The sequence below is a fragment of the Mytilus californianus genome, unplaced genomic scaffold (assembly GCF_021869535.1).
Source record: "Mytilus californianus isolate M0D057914Y unplaced genomic scaffold, xbMytCali1.0.p SCAF_22, whole genome shotgun sequence".
NCBI classification, from domain to species: Eukaryota; Metazoa; Mollusca; class Bivalvia; order Mytilida; family Mytilidae; genus Mytilus; species Mytilus californianus.
In genome coordinates this window covers 6,417,672-6,433,677 of record NW_026262671.1, presented here as the reverse complement: position 1 = coordinate 6,433,677, position 16,006 = coordinate 6,417,672, and the positions used below count along the sequence as shown (strand labels likewise).

The window sequence follows — 16,006 nt, the reverse complement described above, 5'->3', positions numbered from 1 at the left end:
CATAAGAACAAAGTTCAACAAACTATAAAAAAAACTCATCAGATCGATACAAAGCACAAAAACACAAAAGACACAAAGTACAGATCTGAGAGTACTTACAGTTACTGGATGCTAGTTCAAAGCAAATAGCAACTAATAAAAAAATCATGTATCTAAGACTATAGAATAAAAGACTTAGTTGGAGTTATCTCCCATAAATTGAGATAATCTGATTGTTATTATGGTGCGTCACAGAAGACGACGGGTATTTTTCACATATTTTTGTTGTTTATTGTTATATCATAAATCCGGCTTTTGGTTTTCTTGTTTGTATTGTTTTACATTTCTTCATGTCTGGGCCTTTTATTGTGTACTCTATGGTATAGGTTTTGCTCATTTCAATGTCAAGGTTCACTGAACACAGAAAATGATCATGGGGTATAGTGTCGTGTGGACTCATACATATTCTTGTTTAATAGTGTAGTTTATTTGCAGTGTAACTGTGTTCTAACCCTGAATAAGACAATTGATTTCCTTAAATTTTAGTCAAAGTAAAAGTAGCCCAATATTAGATCTAGTATTAAATATTTACCTCATGCACCAATGCAATTACGGTAACAGGTTTTGCAGAAAATAAATTGACCATAACAGCAACTGGTCAGCTTTACAATTTTGTACCATATGATTGAAAACTGTTGATTCATTTATTTTCGTGGGTGCCAATTTTCTTGGATATTTGATTTCGTGGTTTTTCAAAAATCTGCATATAATCATACAGCAAATTTGTAATTCGTTGAACTTTAAAATTCGTGGTTCCCTGTACCCACGAAATCCACGAAAATTGGTATCCAACGAATTATAATGAATCCACAGTATAAGAGGAGTTCATCTTGGTGGAGTTTCTATCATTTTAGATTTTCGAAATCCTTCAAATTTGACCTCTGGCAGGATTAGGAGTGTTTTAGGGGTGTAAAACTCAAAAACACATTTCTAAGATTGAAAATATGAAATTTTTATTTTTGTTGGTGACAATTGTATGGCTGTACATGTATCATACAATGTAGCCATGTTGAACGCAAAAAAAAATTAACAGTAGGAACCGAATCCCTTTTTTTGTATAATAACAAAAATTCTTGCAAAAATTGTCAGAGTTTGTATTCCAATAAGAAACTACAATTAGGTAATGAAGTGATCACAGATACCTCCGCTTGCAATAAAACAGTAAGTGCCAAAAACTAATTTTAAGTGGAACATGGCCTGTATTCTAGGCTTCACAACATTATGTAAAAATCTACTAATATTTAGTCAAACAGTTCTTTCATTATATCCTGGGTAAAACAACAAGGTTGACCAAAATATCTACTGCCACATTTGAAAATCTGATTTTTAATAAAACAAATTGCAAATGTATAGAACAGATTCTGGATGGGGTTTACAGAATAGAGAATAATGGCCGCAAAAACTAATGATTAAAGAAAAATAAGTCTCAAAAATGAGGAATAGAGAATAATGGGGGATACAAAAGAATAAAGAATAACTGAAAAATTAAAGAATTAGGTAATAGAATACTAATTACAGGAAACGAACCATGTACAGAATAAAGAAATTATGTAATAACGAATAAATCTAATAATAGAATGATTTTCGTGAGAATTTGACAGAATAAGCCTTATTTTTAAAGATGAAGAAAAATTCCTCAAAATTTAAAGCATACAGAAATGAAGGACCCACCATCCGTCCAGTTCTGTCGCCAGCTTGTTTTTCACATCAATAATTCACGAACTTAAATTTTTTTTCCGCGCCCTTCAAGGTTGACATACTTTGCATACACCTACCTGGTGGATTTAGTTTTCGTCCTGAATATTCATCAACTATTTGCCACTGGAAGTTTAGCAAAAACAACAAACAACTGAAGAGAAACGCTCTTGGATTAATGTTGTGGAAACATTTGTCACTTAGTTCTGATAACAATTAACACTAAGATCAGCCATAAACCATCATATAAATAAGTATACTGTTGTCAGGTTATTAAAGATGGCATATTTTGGAATTAATATCGATTCACTCATAGGGCCTTTGCATCGGAAATAAACACATTTATTCTAAAACCAGTTGTTGGCATGATACGGGTTATGTTCTTCTCATATATTTTATGATGGTATGATATTAGACCCCTAACAGGGGGGATTGTGCTTGATTTTCATATGATGAAGACATAATTTTTCAATCAGTTTTATTGAGGCCTGGAGCTGGCATGTCATTTTGCTTAGTTTCTTCTGTTACCTATTCTGACATCGACTCGGCCTTCTTTTAAACTGAGTTTAACTGTGCGTATTGCTGTATGTTTTTTATTCTACAATGGCTAGAGGTATAGGGAGAGGGTTGAGATCTGACAAAACATGTGCAACCCCGCCGCATTTTTGCGCCTGTCCCCAAGTCAGGAACCTCTGGCCTTTGTTAGTCTTGTATGTTTTTTTTTTAAATTTTAGTTAATTTATGTTTCGGAGTTTAGTGTGACGTCCATTTTCACTGAACTAGTACACATTTTGTTTAGGGGCCATCTGAAGCCCGCCTCCGGGTGCGGGTTTTTCTCGCTGTGTTGAAGACCCATTGGTGGCCTTCTGCTCTTTGGTCGGATTGTTGTCTCTTTGACACATTCCCTCATTTTCATTCTCAATTTTATCATTCATTGTATGATGCACCTATATCTACACCTACTATAAATACTACTACGAATTCAACTGCATACCAGATATCGACGACCACTATGGATTCATTTAAAACTGACCCAACCACAAAATACAATATGAAAGCTATGCAAGTTTCCAAGTCCTTACACCAGGATCAAGGTGGGAGGCGACCCATATAATCTCCAAGGATACAAGATGTGCCATTATTGATGCAACTGCATACCAAATAGCATGAACTTGTAAGTGGTTCCCCTCAATATTACGGTTTACCTCATCACAAACTTAACATGTAGGGATGGGGTCATATTAGTGGAGCAGCGGAGAGGACAATTTTATAAATTTAAATTACCTACATACCTCATGGCATTATAATAGCTCATTGGAAAGCTAAAATCGTGTACTTTTTGAAAATATGTCTCGTAAATATAAAAGCGTGTGCCATCATGCCTTAAATCAAGGTCAAAGATCATCACTAAAAAAATCCTATTTTCATCTTGGGCATCAAACCGCAGATGTTTTCAAAAGCAATAATCCATTCAATAAATTATACAACTGAGTAGTATTATTTATCAATGCTTACGTTCCCACTTAGATGTGTTTCATATTTGCACATGACGTCAGAATAACGTATTATTAACTTTTTCGAAGGTAACACGTTTGATAAAAATTTTAAAGACTAATAATTAACAGAATGACCTTGATCTATAGCATTTCTGGTCAAGATATACATACATTTGAGAATAACAGATATTTATAGCGTATCAGAAATACATTGTTGATAAAATCCAACATGTGCAGGTCAAATTTCGTCTCAGTTTTCCAGGATTCGACATGTCACTGAGTTTTCTAGAAATATATTCCCACTGTTAGTCTCAATACACGATCATTTTTCAGTTAATGCAAGAAGCATGAGTTATTGAAGTGACAACTACGATGAATTTTCATGCATTCGACGGTACTGTAATGAATGCAAGCGGGATTTATGACAAATTCAAAAGGTAATTAAGACATGATCGTTTTCTTATACAAAATGAAACGTCTCAAAAATCATATAGAAAGTTAAAATTCACATACGACATGAATGAGGAACACCCCAATTTAGTTAGAAAATATTTCCTATAAATAATGTTCATGATATTTCATACGTATATGATGTTTCATCAGCTATGTCGGCTGATATGACCTGGACATTGTTACAACCACCTTCTTTTTACAAAACACAAATCCGTTCAAGAAAGATTGATTGATTGAATGATTGATTGATTGTTGGTTGCAAAACGTCCAGTGGCAAATATTTCATGCATGTTCGTGACGAGAACACATTCACAATTAATACAATAGGTAGGTCCTGTAACAGAGACCGTCCGGGATGAAGGTGGGGGAAAGTTGGAGTGCCACTGGAATATGAGGGTATATTGGATAGAGACAAAAATGTTGCCTTGCAACAGGCCACCTTTTAACAAAAATCTTACGACTAAAACTGATCGTAAGGTACTGAAATGTTCATAACTTCATAAAATATTATTTTATGAAGGAGTCGCTGATCCTTGCACGCATGCTGCTTATACATGATGTTATCCTTACAAAAACAAACAAGGTCTTGTAGAAAGTCTGATGCCATTTGGCCTTAAAAAAACCGGCTCTTATTTTGTCATTTTGCTAAATTTTCCGGCCAACCAAACTCACATGGCGTGCCATTATTTGGGTTGGGAACATCTATAGCACTATCAACATCACCATATGCTAATGCTACAAGATTACTAAAGTGGCTTGCTTTCGTCCTATTAAAGGAGGTTGAATATACCTACTTTTTACCGATTTCACAAAATCTTGAAGTGGAATCATGTCCACTCGACATAAACGATCGGCAGAATTTCGGTGACAACTGGGTCAAAAGACGAAATAGTGGCGTGAACTGGGATTAATCATCTGTCATCCTTCAAGCTGTCAACTGAACCAGTCTGAGCACATACTTCTTTTGTAATTTTAAACATCAGTTAGAAATGGTCCGACTTACTAATGTTAATTAGTAAGAAAGACTGTAACATTGTCAACATTGATAAGATAACAAGAGTCTTTTTGTCACGAATAAGGTCTTTGTGTTTAATTTCAACTACCCTTTCAACGCCAAATCCTACGTAGATTTATAAGTGTATTGGGGTCTTACTTTATATGCCAAACGTGGTCAAACATGCCAGAGGCGGATTTAGAGGGGGCCCAGGGTGCCCCCCCCCCCTTCCCCCTTCTTGGGAAATATGTGGTTGGTTATATAGGGAATCACTGAAGCATGACTGGAGCGGGCCCCCTCTTAGGCAGTCAGTGGGCCCCCACTTATGAAAATTTCTAGATCCGCCACTGCATGCAGCATGATAAACTGCATTTTTGAGCACATTATCATGCTCTATTCCGTATATATCAGTTCTCTAACAGCACCATCATTTTTGATAATCTTGGAACCAGCATGGTATGGACTTGTGATGTTTTCACTATTTATAAGACATTTTCTTGCAAATTATACACTTTGATGTATCGAGAGGGTCAACATTACTTTCAACCAACAAAGGATTCATATCTGGACTGGTTCTTCTTTTTCAGTCGCGCTATGCTGATTTCAAATTCTGTATAGCTTTTAAAACAAGATATGAGATACCTAAATATGATGGAATCAGTTTCTGTATAATTATAGAATTCGTCGAAATGAATAAATAAATCATCACGTCTCACTGTAGTCCGAGATTACTCTGACGTCCAACGGCTGTTTTGCCAGACAAGCTGGGGCCGTGGGACGGCCCCAGCTTGTCTGGCAAAACAGCCGTTGGACGTCAGAGTAATCTCGGACTAGTCTCACTGCTGCTGCTTTTTTTCTAGATTCTGTTGCTATACTAAAAATTTCAGCAAATACAGTATTGCAGGTTATATATTTGTCAACTCCAACTTCAGAGCATCTTTTCTTGGCATCGGACGGAGCCAGTTTTAACGAACCAGTGTAATTGTCCTTTTACGTGATTATCAAACACATATGAGAACCAAACGTACACTGCAATGGTTGTCACTTTCTCGGTTAAATTCAACACAAGAGTGAACACGCTAAAATGTCTCGCCTACTATACTGACCACTGATTTTATGCTGATAAGTCCTAAATGTCAAGTTTTACTACTAGTATCACATTAACATTTATGATCCAAGAAAATGAGGTCAAGGTCAGATAATCATTCCATACACCGAATATAGAGGACATATTGCTTATAGTAATAAATGTGGATAGTGTCCACAGATGATGCCCCCGTTGGATATCATATAGTTATAAAGGAACATAACTGAAGAACGGTAAAAGTGACGCTACCCAAATTTGAACTTAAACTGAGTTTTGTGGTAATATGCATTGTGTGCAAGTCTCATAACATTTGGTTGAGGCTAACTTGAGTAGAGAACAGAAACTAAAAATTCAGCAATTTTTCTATTTGTAAACACGCAAAACTCTAGAACGGTTGTGTATGAGTTTTATAACATTTGGTTGAGACAAACTTAAGTTAGAGAACGGAAACGAAAAATTCAGCAATTTTTATGTTTATAAAGGGACATAACTCAAGAATGGTAAAAGTGTCGCCACCAAATTTCGTACTTAATCTGTATTATGTAGTAATAAGCATAACATTTGGTTGAGGCAAACTAAAGTTTGAAAACGGAAAAAAAAATGTGTACTTGATCTTAGTTTTGTGGTAATGAATATTGTGTATAGGTTTCATAATAATTGGTTGAGGCAAACTTAAGTTACAGAATGGAATTTGCAATCTTTCGATTTATAAAGGGGCATAACTCAATAATGGTTAAAGCGACATTACCCAAATTCAGCTTCATCTGTGTTTTTTCAGTGGAAGTCAAAATTAAACATTGCATTGTATAAAGCATTGATTGTAGTTGATTCAACTATAATCATGGACAAAGGAAGATAACTCCAATTTTAAAAATTACTTGATATTTAGAAGAAAATAAAAATTTTGCAATTTTTCCATTTATAAAGGGGCATAACTCTAGCACGGTTAAAGTGACGCCACCAAAATTTAAACTTGATCTGTGTTTTGTGGTAATAAGCATTGTGTATAAGTTTCATATATAACATTTGGTTCAGGCAAACATAAGAGAACGGAAACTAAAAATTTTGCATTTTTTCTATTTATAAAGGGGCATAACTCTAAAACGGTTAAAGTGACGCCATCAAAATTCAAACTTGATCAATGATTTGTGGTAATAAGCATTGTGTATAAGTTTCATAGCATTTAGGAGATGCAAACTTAAGTAAGAGAACGGAAACTAAAAATTTTGCAATTTTTCCATTTATAAAGGGGCATAACTCTAGAACGGTAAACATGACGCCACCAAAATTCAACCTTGATCTGTGTTTTGTGGTAATAAGTATTGTGTATAAGTTTCATAATATTTGGTTGAGGCAAACTTAAGTTAGAGAACGGAAACTAAAAATTTTGCAATTTTTCAATTTATAAAGGGGCATTACTCTAGAACAGTTAAAGTGACGCCACCAGAATTCAAACTTGGTCTGTGTTTTGTGGTTATAAGCATTGTGTATAAGTTTCATAACATTTGGTTGAGGCAAACTCAAGTTAGAGAACGGAAACTAATTTTGGAACATACGTACAGACGGACAAGGGAAAACTTAATGCCCCTCCACTACGGCGGGGGCATAAAAAGAAACTGACCAAACCATGGAAATTTGTGTTGACCAATGAACCATGAAAATGTGGTCAAGGTCAGAAGAACCGTGCCAGACATCTTAACATCATTCCATGCATCACATATAGTTGACCTGTTGCTTATAGCATCTAAGAAACAAGGTTAACCATGAAACCATGACAGACATACACACCTTACGATCATTCCATACACAAAATAAAGTTGACCTATTGCTTCAAGTTTAAGAAAAAAACAGACCAGTCCACAAAAACTCAACATTGAGCAATGAACCATAAAAATGAGGTCAAGGTCAAATAAAACCTGCCATGCTGACATGTACATCTTAAAATATGTCCATACACCAAATATAGTTGACCTATTGCATACAGTATTAGAAAAAGAGACCAAAACACAAAACCTTAACATTGAGCAATGAACCGTGAAAATGAGGTCAAAGTCGAATAAAACCTGCCAGACTGACATGTAACTCTTAAAATATTTCCATACACCAAATACAGTTGACCTACTGCATACAGTATTAAATAAAATGCTCCGCAGGGCGCAGCTTGATACGACCGCAGAGGTCGAACCCTGAACAGTTGGGGCAAGTATGGACACAACATTCAAGCTTGATACAGCTCTGAATTTGGATTGTGATTAAATATTTGACACAGCATAGGTTTCTGACACAGAATGAATGTGGTCTAAGAACTTAAAAATTTTAAATTGGACATTCACCTATTATGGTCCAATATCCAAAATCTAAATACATGGTTAGATTCAGCATATCAAAGAACCCCAAGAATTCAATTTTTGATGAAATCAAACAAAGTTTAATTTTGGACCCTTTTGACCTCAATGTGGACAAAGTTGATAACGGGGCCCAAAAATCAAAAATCTAAATACATGGTCAGATTCAGCATATCAAAGAACCCCATATATTCAATTTTTGTTGAAATCAAACAAAGTTTAATTTTGGACCCTGATTTGGACCAACTTGAAAACTGGGCCCATAATCAAAAATCTAAATACATGTTTAGATTCAGCATATCAAAGAACCCTAAAAATTCAATTTTTGTTAAAATCAAACTAAGTTTAATTTTGGACCCTTTGGACCTTAATGTAGACCAATTTGAAAATGGAACCAAAAATAAAGAATCTTAATACACGGTTAGATTCGGCATATCAAAGAACCCCAATAATTCAATTTTTGATGAAATCAAACAAAGTTAAATTTTGGACCCTTTGGACCTCAATGTGGACCAATTTAAAAACGGGGCCCAAAATCCAAAAACTTTATACACGGTTAGATTCAGCATATTAAAGAACCCCAAGAATTCAAGAATAAAACCCCATTGAAATTGATCAAGAAATAAGCAATTTATAGGAAGTATCTTCTTTTGCACAGTACTGTGCAATTGAATATTTCTTGCTATTGCGCAATACTGTACAATTGACAATTTCTTGCTATTGCGCAATATTGTGCTATTGGATATTTCTTGCTATTGCGCAATACTGTGCAATTGAAGATTTCTTGCTATTGCGCAATACTGTGCAATTGAAGATTTCTTGCTATTGTGCAATACTGTGCAATTGAAAATTTCTTGCTATTGCACAATACTTATTATATAATAATTTACACATCCTGTTTGGTGTGTATCTCCTACCATATCATTATTTGCTTTTAAATATAAATCAGAAATAACCAACTTAAAATGGAAAATTTTAAAAGAAAAAAAAATATCCCCCCCCCCCCAATTTTTTTAACCCCCTTATGATTCATCACACCCAAACTCAATCCCAGCCTTCCCTTTGTGGTATGGTACCTTGCAGTACAATTTCAGAGAGATCCATACACTTGAACACAAGTTATTGTCTGGAAACTAGAAAAATGCTTATTTTTGGCCCCCAATTCCTAAACGTTTCGAGCAATTACCCCCAAACTCAATTCCAGCTTTCCCTTTGTGGTATGGAACCTTGTAGTACAATTTCAGAAATATCCAAACACTTACACACAAGTTATTGTAATGAAACTAGAAAAATGCTTGTTTTTTGCCCCTTTTTTGGCCCCTAATTCCTAAAATTTGAGGCAATTACCCCCAAAATCAATTACAGCCTTCCCTTTGTGATATGGAACCTTGTGGTACAATGTCAGAGAGATCCATACACTTACACACAAGTTATTGTCTGGAAGTTACAAAAATGCTTATTTTTGGCCCCTAATTCCTTAACTGTTGGTACCATAACCCCCAAAATCAATCCCAACCTTCCTTTCGTGGTATTGAACGTTATGGTAAAATTTCATGGAGATCCATTCACATTAACTAAAGTTAGAGTGCGAAAACCAATGTGTCTTCGGACGACGCCAGACGACGACGACGACGTCATACCAATATACGACCAAAAATTTTTTAATTTTTGCGGTCGTATAAAAACAGACCAAAACACAACTCAACTTTTGCCACTGAACCATGATAATGTGGTAAAGGTAAGATGACACTTGCCAGTTGGATATGTACACCTTACAGTATCTGAGATATGGAAGACCAAGAAAACTTAACCTTGTGCACTGATCCATGAAATGAGGTCGGGGTCAAGTGAAAACTTTCCCGAAGACCTTGCAAGGTACGCACATACCAAATATAGTTATCCTATTACTCATGATAAGAGAGAAATTAACATAAAAAAAATCTAACTTTTTTTTCTAGTCACTGAACATGAAAATGAGGCCAAGGACTATGGTCATACGACAGACGGAAACTTGTTCATGCGCGACAATAAACCGGAATTGAAATTTTGGCATAATGCAGATTTTAAACCAATTATATTGCTTATTACTAATTTTCTTCAAAATGTAAATCTGGTCGATTGAAGTATTATACGATGGCTTGGTGGTTGTACCTTAAACTAATTTTGGGACGTACGTACGTACAATGATTAAACTTAATGCATCCTCCGCTACGGCGTGGACATAAATATACACATTTATTGCGCGTGCCAATAATGCTAGTTGAAAAAGTTATTTTTTAGGTGTTTGTTTTTATACAATTTTTAGATGCGCTCTGCTTTAAATACAGGACGAATTAAAACTGTCCTTATAATGTATGGAGTTCACGAGTAATAGTATTTACCAATTTAGCTCCCAAATCATGTTTAGAAAGTGGTTAATCGTGATATTAATCTATCGAAAAGAAGTGGGATAATCAATGAAAGTTTGGTAACGTCATTCGCACATTTGACTTGTACGACATATTTTAAGATATTAAAATTTCACGAGGTATCTAGGTAATTTAAACTCGTTAACTCGTCTTTTTCCACATTCGCCGCTCCACTATATCAATTCCATGTAATGTGCAAATGCTTGTAAAACTGCATACCAAAACATCACTGTATCACCATTAATGGTTTATCTCTAACTGACACAATCACCAAACTTAAATAGGCAAGATACATTCAACAAGTTTCAGACCACGACTTAGGGGGCAAGGCCAGTTAATCTCCATAGAAATGAGTGCGACAATACCAAAAGACTAGACAGATCGCCAACTTACTAGCTTCAACCCCAAATATCATGACCTACCACTAGTGTTTACTCAACCTTGTTAGCTTGTCATTTGGGGGAGGGATCTCACCCCCCATCTTTTGACGATCAATACTTTTGAATTGGTACATGGTTGGAACTCTCTCTTTTATAAAATGATCCGCTGGGCGCAGCTTGATACGACCGCAGAGGTCGAACCCTGAACAGTTGGGGCAAGTATGGACACAACATTCAAGCTTGATACAGCACTGAATTTGGATTGTGATTAAATATTTGACACAGCATAGTAGGTTTCTGACACAGAATGAATGTTATTGTAATGCACTAGAAAAATGCTTGTTTTTTGCCCCTAATTCCTAAAATTTTGAGGCAATTACCCCCAAAATCAATCCCAGCATTCCCTTTGTGATATGGAACCTTGTGGGTAAGTTATGTCTGGAAGTTACAAAAATGCTTATTTTTGGCCCTTAATTCCTTAACTGTTGGTACCATAACCCCAAAATCAATCCCAACCTTCCTTTTGTGGTATTGAACCTTATGGTAAAATTTCATAGAGATCCATTCACTTAAACTAAAGTTAGAGTGCGAAAACCAATGCGTCTTCGGACGACGACGCCAACGTCATACCAATATACGACCACAAAATTTTTTGGCGGTCGTATTAAAATGGCTGGATCAGTACCTGAAGAGGCCCGACAAAAACAATACTGCGGGACAATTTTTTAAGATGCAATACAAGATGGTTTGTTGTTTCAAAGAGACTTGTGATCTTTCAGGAAATTCTTGTACATATATTATGACACACCCTCTGGTGTTGGTTAATATACATGTCAAGTATCTTTGAAATAACGGTTAACAAGTTATACAGCGGTCGATCTTTACCATAGGACAAGGGGTTGTCAATTGAAATCGGTTTTTGACCGTGACCTAGGAAATTGTATACACATTATGTCACCCCCTCTATATTGGTTAATATACATGTCAAGTATCAACGGTTCACAAGATATAGAGCAGTCGATCTTTACCATAGGACAAGGGGTTGACAACTAAAACCAAAGTTTTTGACCTTGAACTTTGACCTTGGAAGTTATGATACAGTGCAACACCCTCTTGTGTGGGTTAATATATATGTCAAGTATAAAGTATGAAATTATAACAGTTCTCTAAGATATAGAGCGGATACAATTTTTTACGGACAGACTGATCACTATGGGGCGAACCGCCACTAGGCAGGGCCCTAATAAAACAGAAAGGAAGTGGCTCCTATTGCTCAAGTTGTCATTACCAAATCAGCAAGTCATGAATATAGAAATAAGATCTGGCGCAATTCCCAACGAGACGTCTCTCTGCCCAAGATCAAAATGACGTAAAAGAGTTATGTCATCATATGGCCTTCAACAATGAGCAAAACCCATGCTGCATAGCTATACATACAATGCCTCGAAATTACTAATGTGAAACAATTCATACCAGAAAAATAATGGCCGGATTTATTTACATACAAAAAACATACATGTGCAGCAACGAATGACAACTGAATAACAGGCACCAGACTTGAGACAGGCACAATGTAATAATTTAACCTCAATAACTCCATTCCCAATACCAAAAGGGATATATTCAGCACATTTCTTCACATTTTACCGTCATTTCATTTACATTATAAAGTTATGCTAACATCTGGCATAAAGGTCAGACCAGTATTTGCTGACGCTCTTTAATGATGCCTGCTCCCGAGGTGCAGGAAATTTTGCTTTTCAAGTCTTTTTGGTTAGACCCGACTAGGGATCTAACTGCCTTTCCAAGGAAACCACACACATCATACTTATAATATAAACACAAAAAGATGTTAGGCATTTTTTTTAATTATTTTTTTAAACATAAATAAAATTATGCCATTGCCTATAGCATTTACAAGTTTTTCCGCCTGATTTCTTTACGATGAATTTTACTTCTAAGCAACCAAATTGTCCAATACATAATTTGCTGTGGTCTTAAATTTTGACAAAAAATTAGTTTGTTTTTTATTTCAGTCTTCAATTCCATATCAACATCATCTAGACTGGCCTCACATCATTTTTTGCCGGCCTTTGCTGCAGATTTGGTAACTTTGCCACTGGCAGGTTCAGCCTTTGTAACTTCTTTGATGACTCCTACAGCGACGGTCTGTCTCATGTCTCTTACAGCAAAACGTCCTAATGGGGCGTATGTTTGGAAGGATTCAACACACATAGGCTTTGATGGTGTCATGTCCACAATACCAGCATCCCCAGATTTGATGAATTTTGGGAATTCTTCAAGTTTCTTACCACTTCTTCTGTCAATCTTTTCTTTGATTTCAACAAATTTACAGGCAATATGAGCTGTATGACAATCCAAGACTGGCGCATATCCATTCTTAATTTCTCCAGGGTGGTTCAAGATGATGACCTGTTGGAATACAAACATTTATTTTATTGCCATTTGTTTGAAGTGGGTCTGTAGGGAAAATGTGGTACAACATAAAATCAAACCCCAGATTTTGTTGTCAATGTTGTTTTGTATATTGTTGTTGGTCTTTTTTGTTTATTGCCATGACTGTTTTAAAATTGCGAGTTTGAATTTAGTATCTTTCGCTTCATTTGAAATGATAAATTTTCAGCAGTGACCCATCATGAAATATTCAATTTTTTTGGGTCAAGTTTGATTTGAATTCAACATTTAATAATTCTTGATCAAGAACAGACAATACTGATGTAAATACAAGAATGTGTCCATAGTACACGGATGCCCCACTCGCACTATCATTTCTATGTTCAGTGGACCGTGAAATTGGAAAGATCATATCATAGAACATGTGTACTAAGTCTCAAGTTGATTGGACTTCAACTTCATCAAAAACAACCTTCACCAAAAACTTAAACCTGAAGTGAGACAGACAAGACATATACAACGAATAAAAAAAATGCCCCTCTAACATAACAAGTTGGGCATAAAAACACATTTCATTGGGTATCAAATTTCTTCAATTTAGACACCAGGAAATAATTCAGATATGATCTAAGTAAATATAAAATATTTTTAATCCTAGTCCGATTAATCTAAATAAATGCAACATATTTGTTGAAATACCAGAAGAATAAAAAATTCAATTTGAGGGATAAATTTTTTATATATATTAATATTCATATATTGTGAAAAATGCAATGAGGGGATACCCACTCTCTAGTTTTGGTGTTGACAAAAATTCGTTTTCAAAATCTGATATATAGAAATATTGATATGCACTCTGATATATAGAAATATTAATATGCACATCTATTGGGCTGAATTTTATAGGTTTAATCGGATATCAGATTGTAAAAGGCATAAATATTGCATCCTGCATTTAACAGACAATACATTGCGCTGGATGCTTACCTGTGCAATAAAACTTTTGGCTCCTTTGGGTGGGTCATTTTTGCTGTCACCACAGACCATTCCTCTACGAATTTCCTTGACGGAGACGTTCTTTACATTGAAACCAACATTATCTCCTGGTAAAGCTTCAGGGAGAGACTCGTGGTGCATTTCTACTGACTTAACTTCAGTACTGATGTTGGCTGGAGCAAAGGTAACAACCATACCAGGCTTGATGATACCAGTTTCTACTCTACCTACTGGCACTGTTCCAATACCTAAAATTTATATACAATACATCGTTATTTTCAATATCCTTTAAGTGTATTAATTACTGTATTCTGTAAGATTCAAGTTGATGCTTAATTGGTCTTCAAAAAAAAAAAAAAAAGATTTTGTATACTCTACGTTAAATTTGAATTTATTTGACCCTGAAAACTTGTTTCCTAAAATTGCAAATGTAAAACAATACAAAGAAGAAAACTAATGAGCTGATGTCTGTTCCTGATCTTTTAATTCACCAAGTTGTACTGTAGAGTCAACACATAAACCGGTACTAGTAATAATAAGACCTTACCTCCTATTTTGTACACATCCTGTAATGGGAGACGGAGAGCTTTGTCTGTGGGTCTTGATGGTGGCAGGATAGAATCTAGAGCTTCAAATAAGGTTTTGCCACTGGCATTTCCTTCTTTCCTTTCAACTGACCATCCCTTGTACCAGCCCATCTTTTCAGATGGCTCAATCATGTTATCTCCATGCCATCCAGAAATTGGTACAAAAGCTACACATTTAGGATTGTATCCTATTTTCTTCAAGTAACTGCTGACTTCCTTCTGGATTTCATTGAATCGGCTCTGAAAAAAAATACAAATAAAGTATAAAGCTTTACAATCTGACAATTAATTTCTTGTACAAAATGTGGAAAAGTGTCATCAAATTTTTCTAGTGGAATAAAATTTAACATGTGTACCCTCACTTAAAACTATCTTCCAAACTTAGCTCATTTGTGAAAGGATTGTTACCTCGAAAAATTATATCTAGTTTATTTCGGATGGATCATATTTGCTAAGATGAATGCAAATAAATATGTATCAGAAATTGAAATGCCACTATTAATTCTAACCTGAATCAACATTAGCTTTTTGACCAATAGCATCCAAATGACTGTAATGCATCACCACTTGTGATTTTTAAAAAAGAACAAACTTTGAAATGTCAATACTTACTTCACTGTATGGTGGTTCAGTATTGTCCATCTTGTTGACTCCGACAATCATCTGTTTTACACCAAGAGTAAAAGCCAAAAGGGCGTGTTCTCTTGTCTGACCATTGGATGAGATACCAGCTTCAAACTCACCAGTACCAGATGCAACAATCAAAACAGCACAATCAGCTTGAGATGTACCTTAAATAAACAAAATGAAAAATGAATTAGCATTATGACATCTCAAAAAAATTTGTAAGGGTTCTGCGGAACCTAGTGTCTCGCCTACTTTTGCTGTTATTCGCAGGCTTAACAAAAATGAGGAAAAAAATTAATAAAAATATTCGTCTCTATACTATCTTTTGATTGTAAGTAGCTTCTGTTCAAGTTTGGTAAAAATCCAGGCTGGTTTATGAATCTAATAAATGTGTTAAAAACAAACTGCAGACTGTATGTAATGTTAACTGGAAGAAAAACTAAGTCCATTTATAAGTAAAATACGGAAATCTGATTTATAGTCA

The 16,006-nt window shown here is 35.2% G+C and overlaps 1 protein-coding gene across 4 annotated transcripts in view; it reads right to left on the bottom strand.

Annotated features, from left to right (window-relative positions):
• Positions 1 to 12,745: 12,745 nt before the first annotated feature.
• LOC127732188 (elongation factor 1-alpha) overlaps positions 12,746 to 16,006 on the bottom strand; it is a 58,407-nt gene continuing 55,146 nt past the window's right edge. For all 4 annotated transcript variants that reach the window (XM_052241259.1, XM_052241257.1, XM_052241260.1 and 1 more), the window contains 4 exons: positions 15,508 to 15,686; positions 14,856 to 15,135; positions 14,300 to 14,556; positions 12,746 to 13,330 (listed from right to left, as the gene is read on the bottom strand). In XM_052241259.1, the coding sequence (XP_052097219.1) occupies positions 12,974 to 13,330; positions 14,300 to 14,556; positions 14,856 to 15,135; positions 15,508 to 15,686 (1,073 nt within the window). In that variant the 3' untranslated portion in view covers positions 12,746 to 12,973. The remainder of the gene's footprint in view (positions 13,331 to 14,299; positions 14,557 to 14,855; positions 15,136 to 15,507; positions 15,687 to 16,006) is intronic.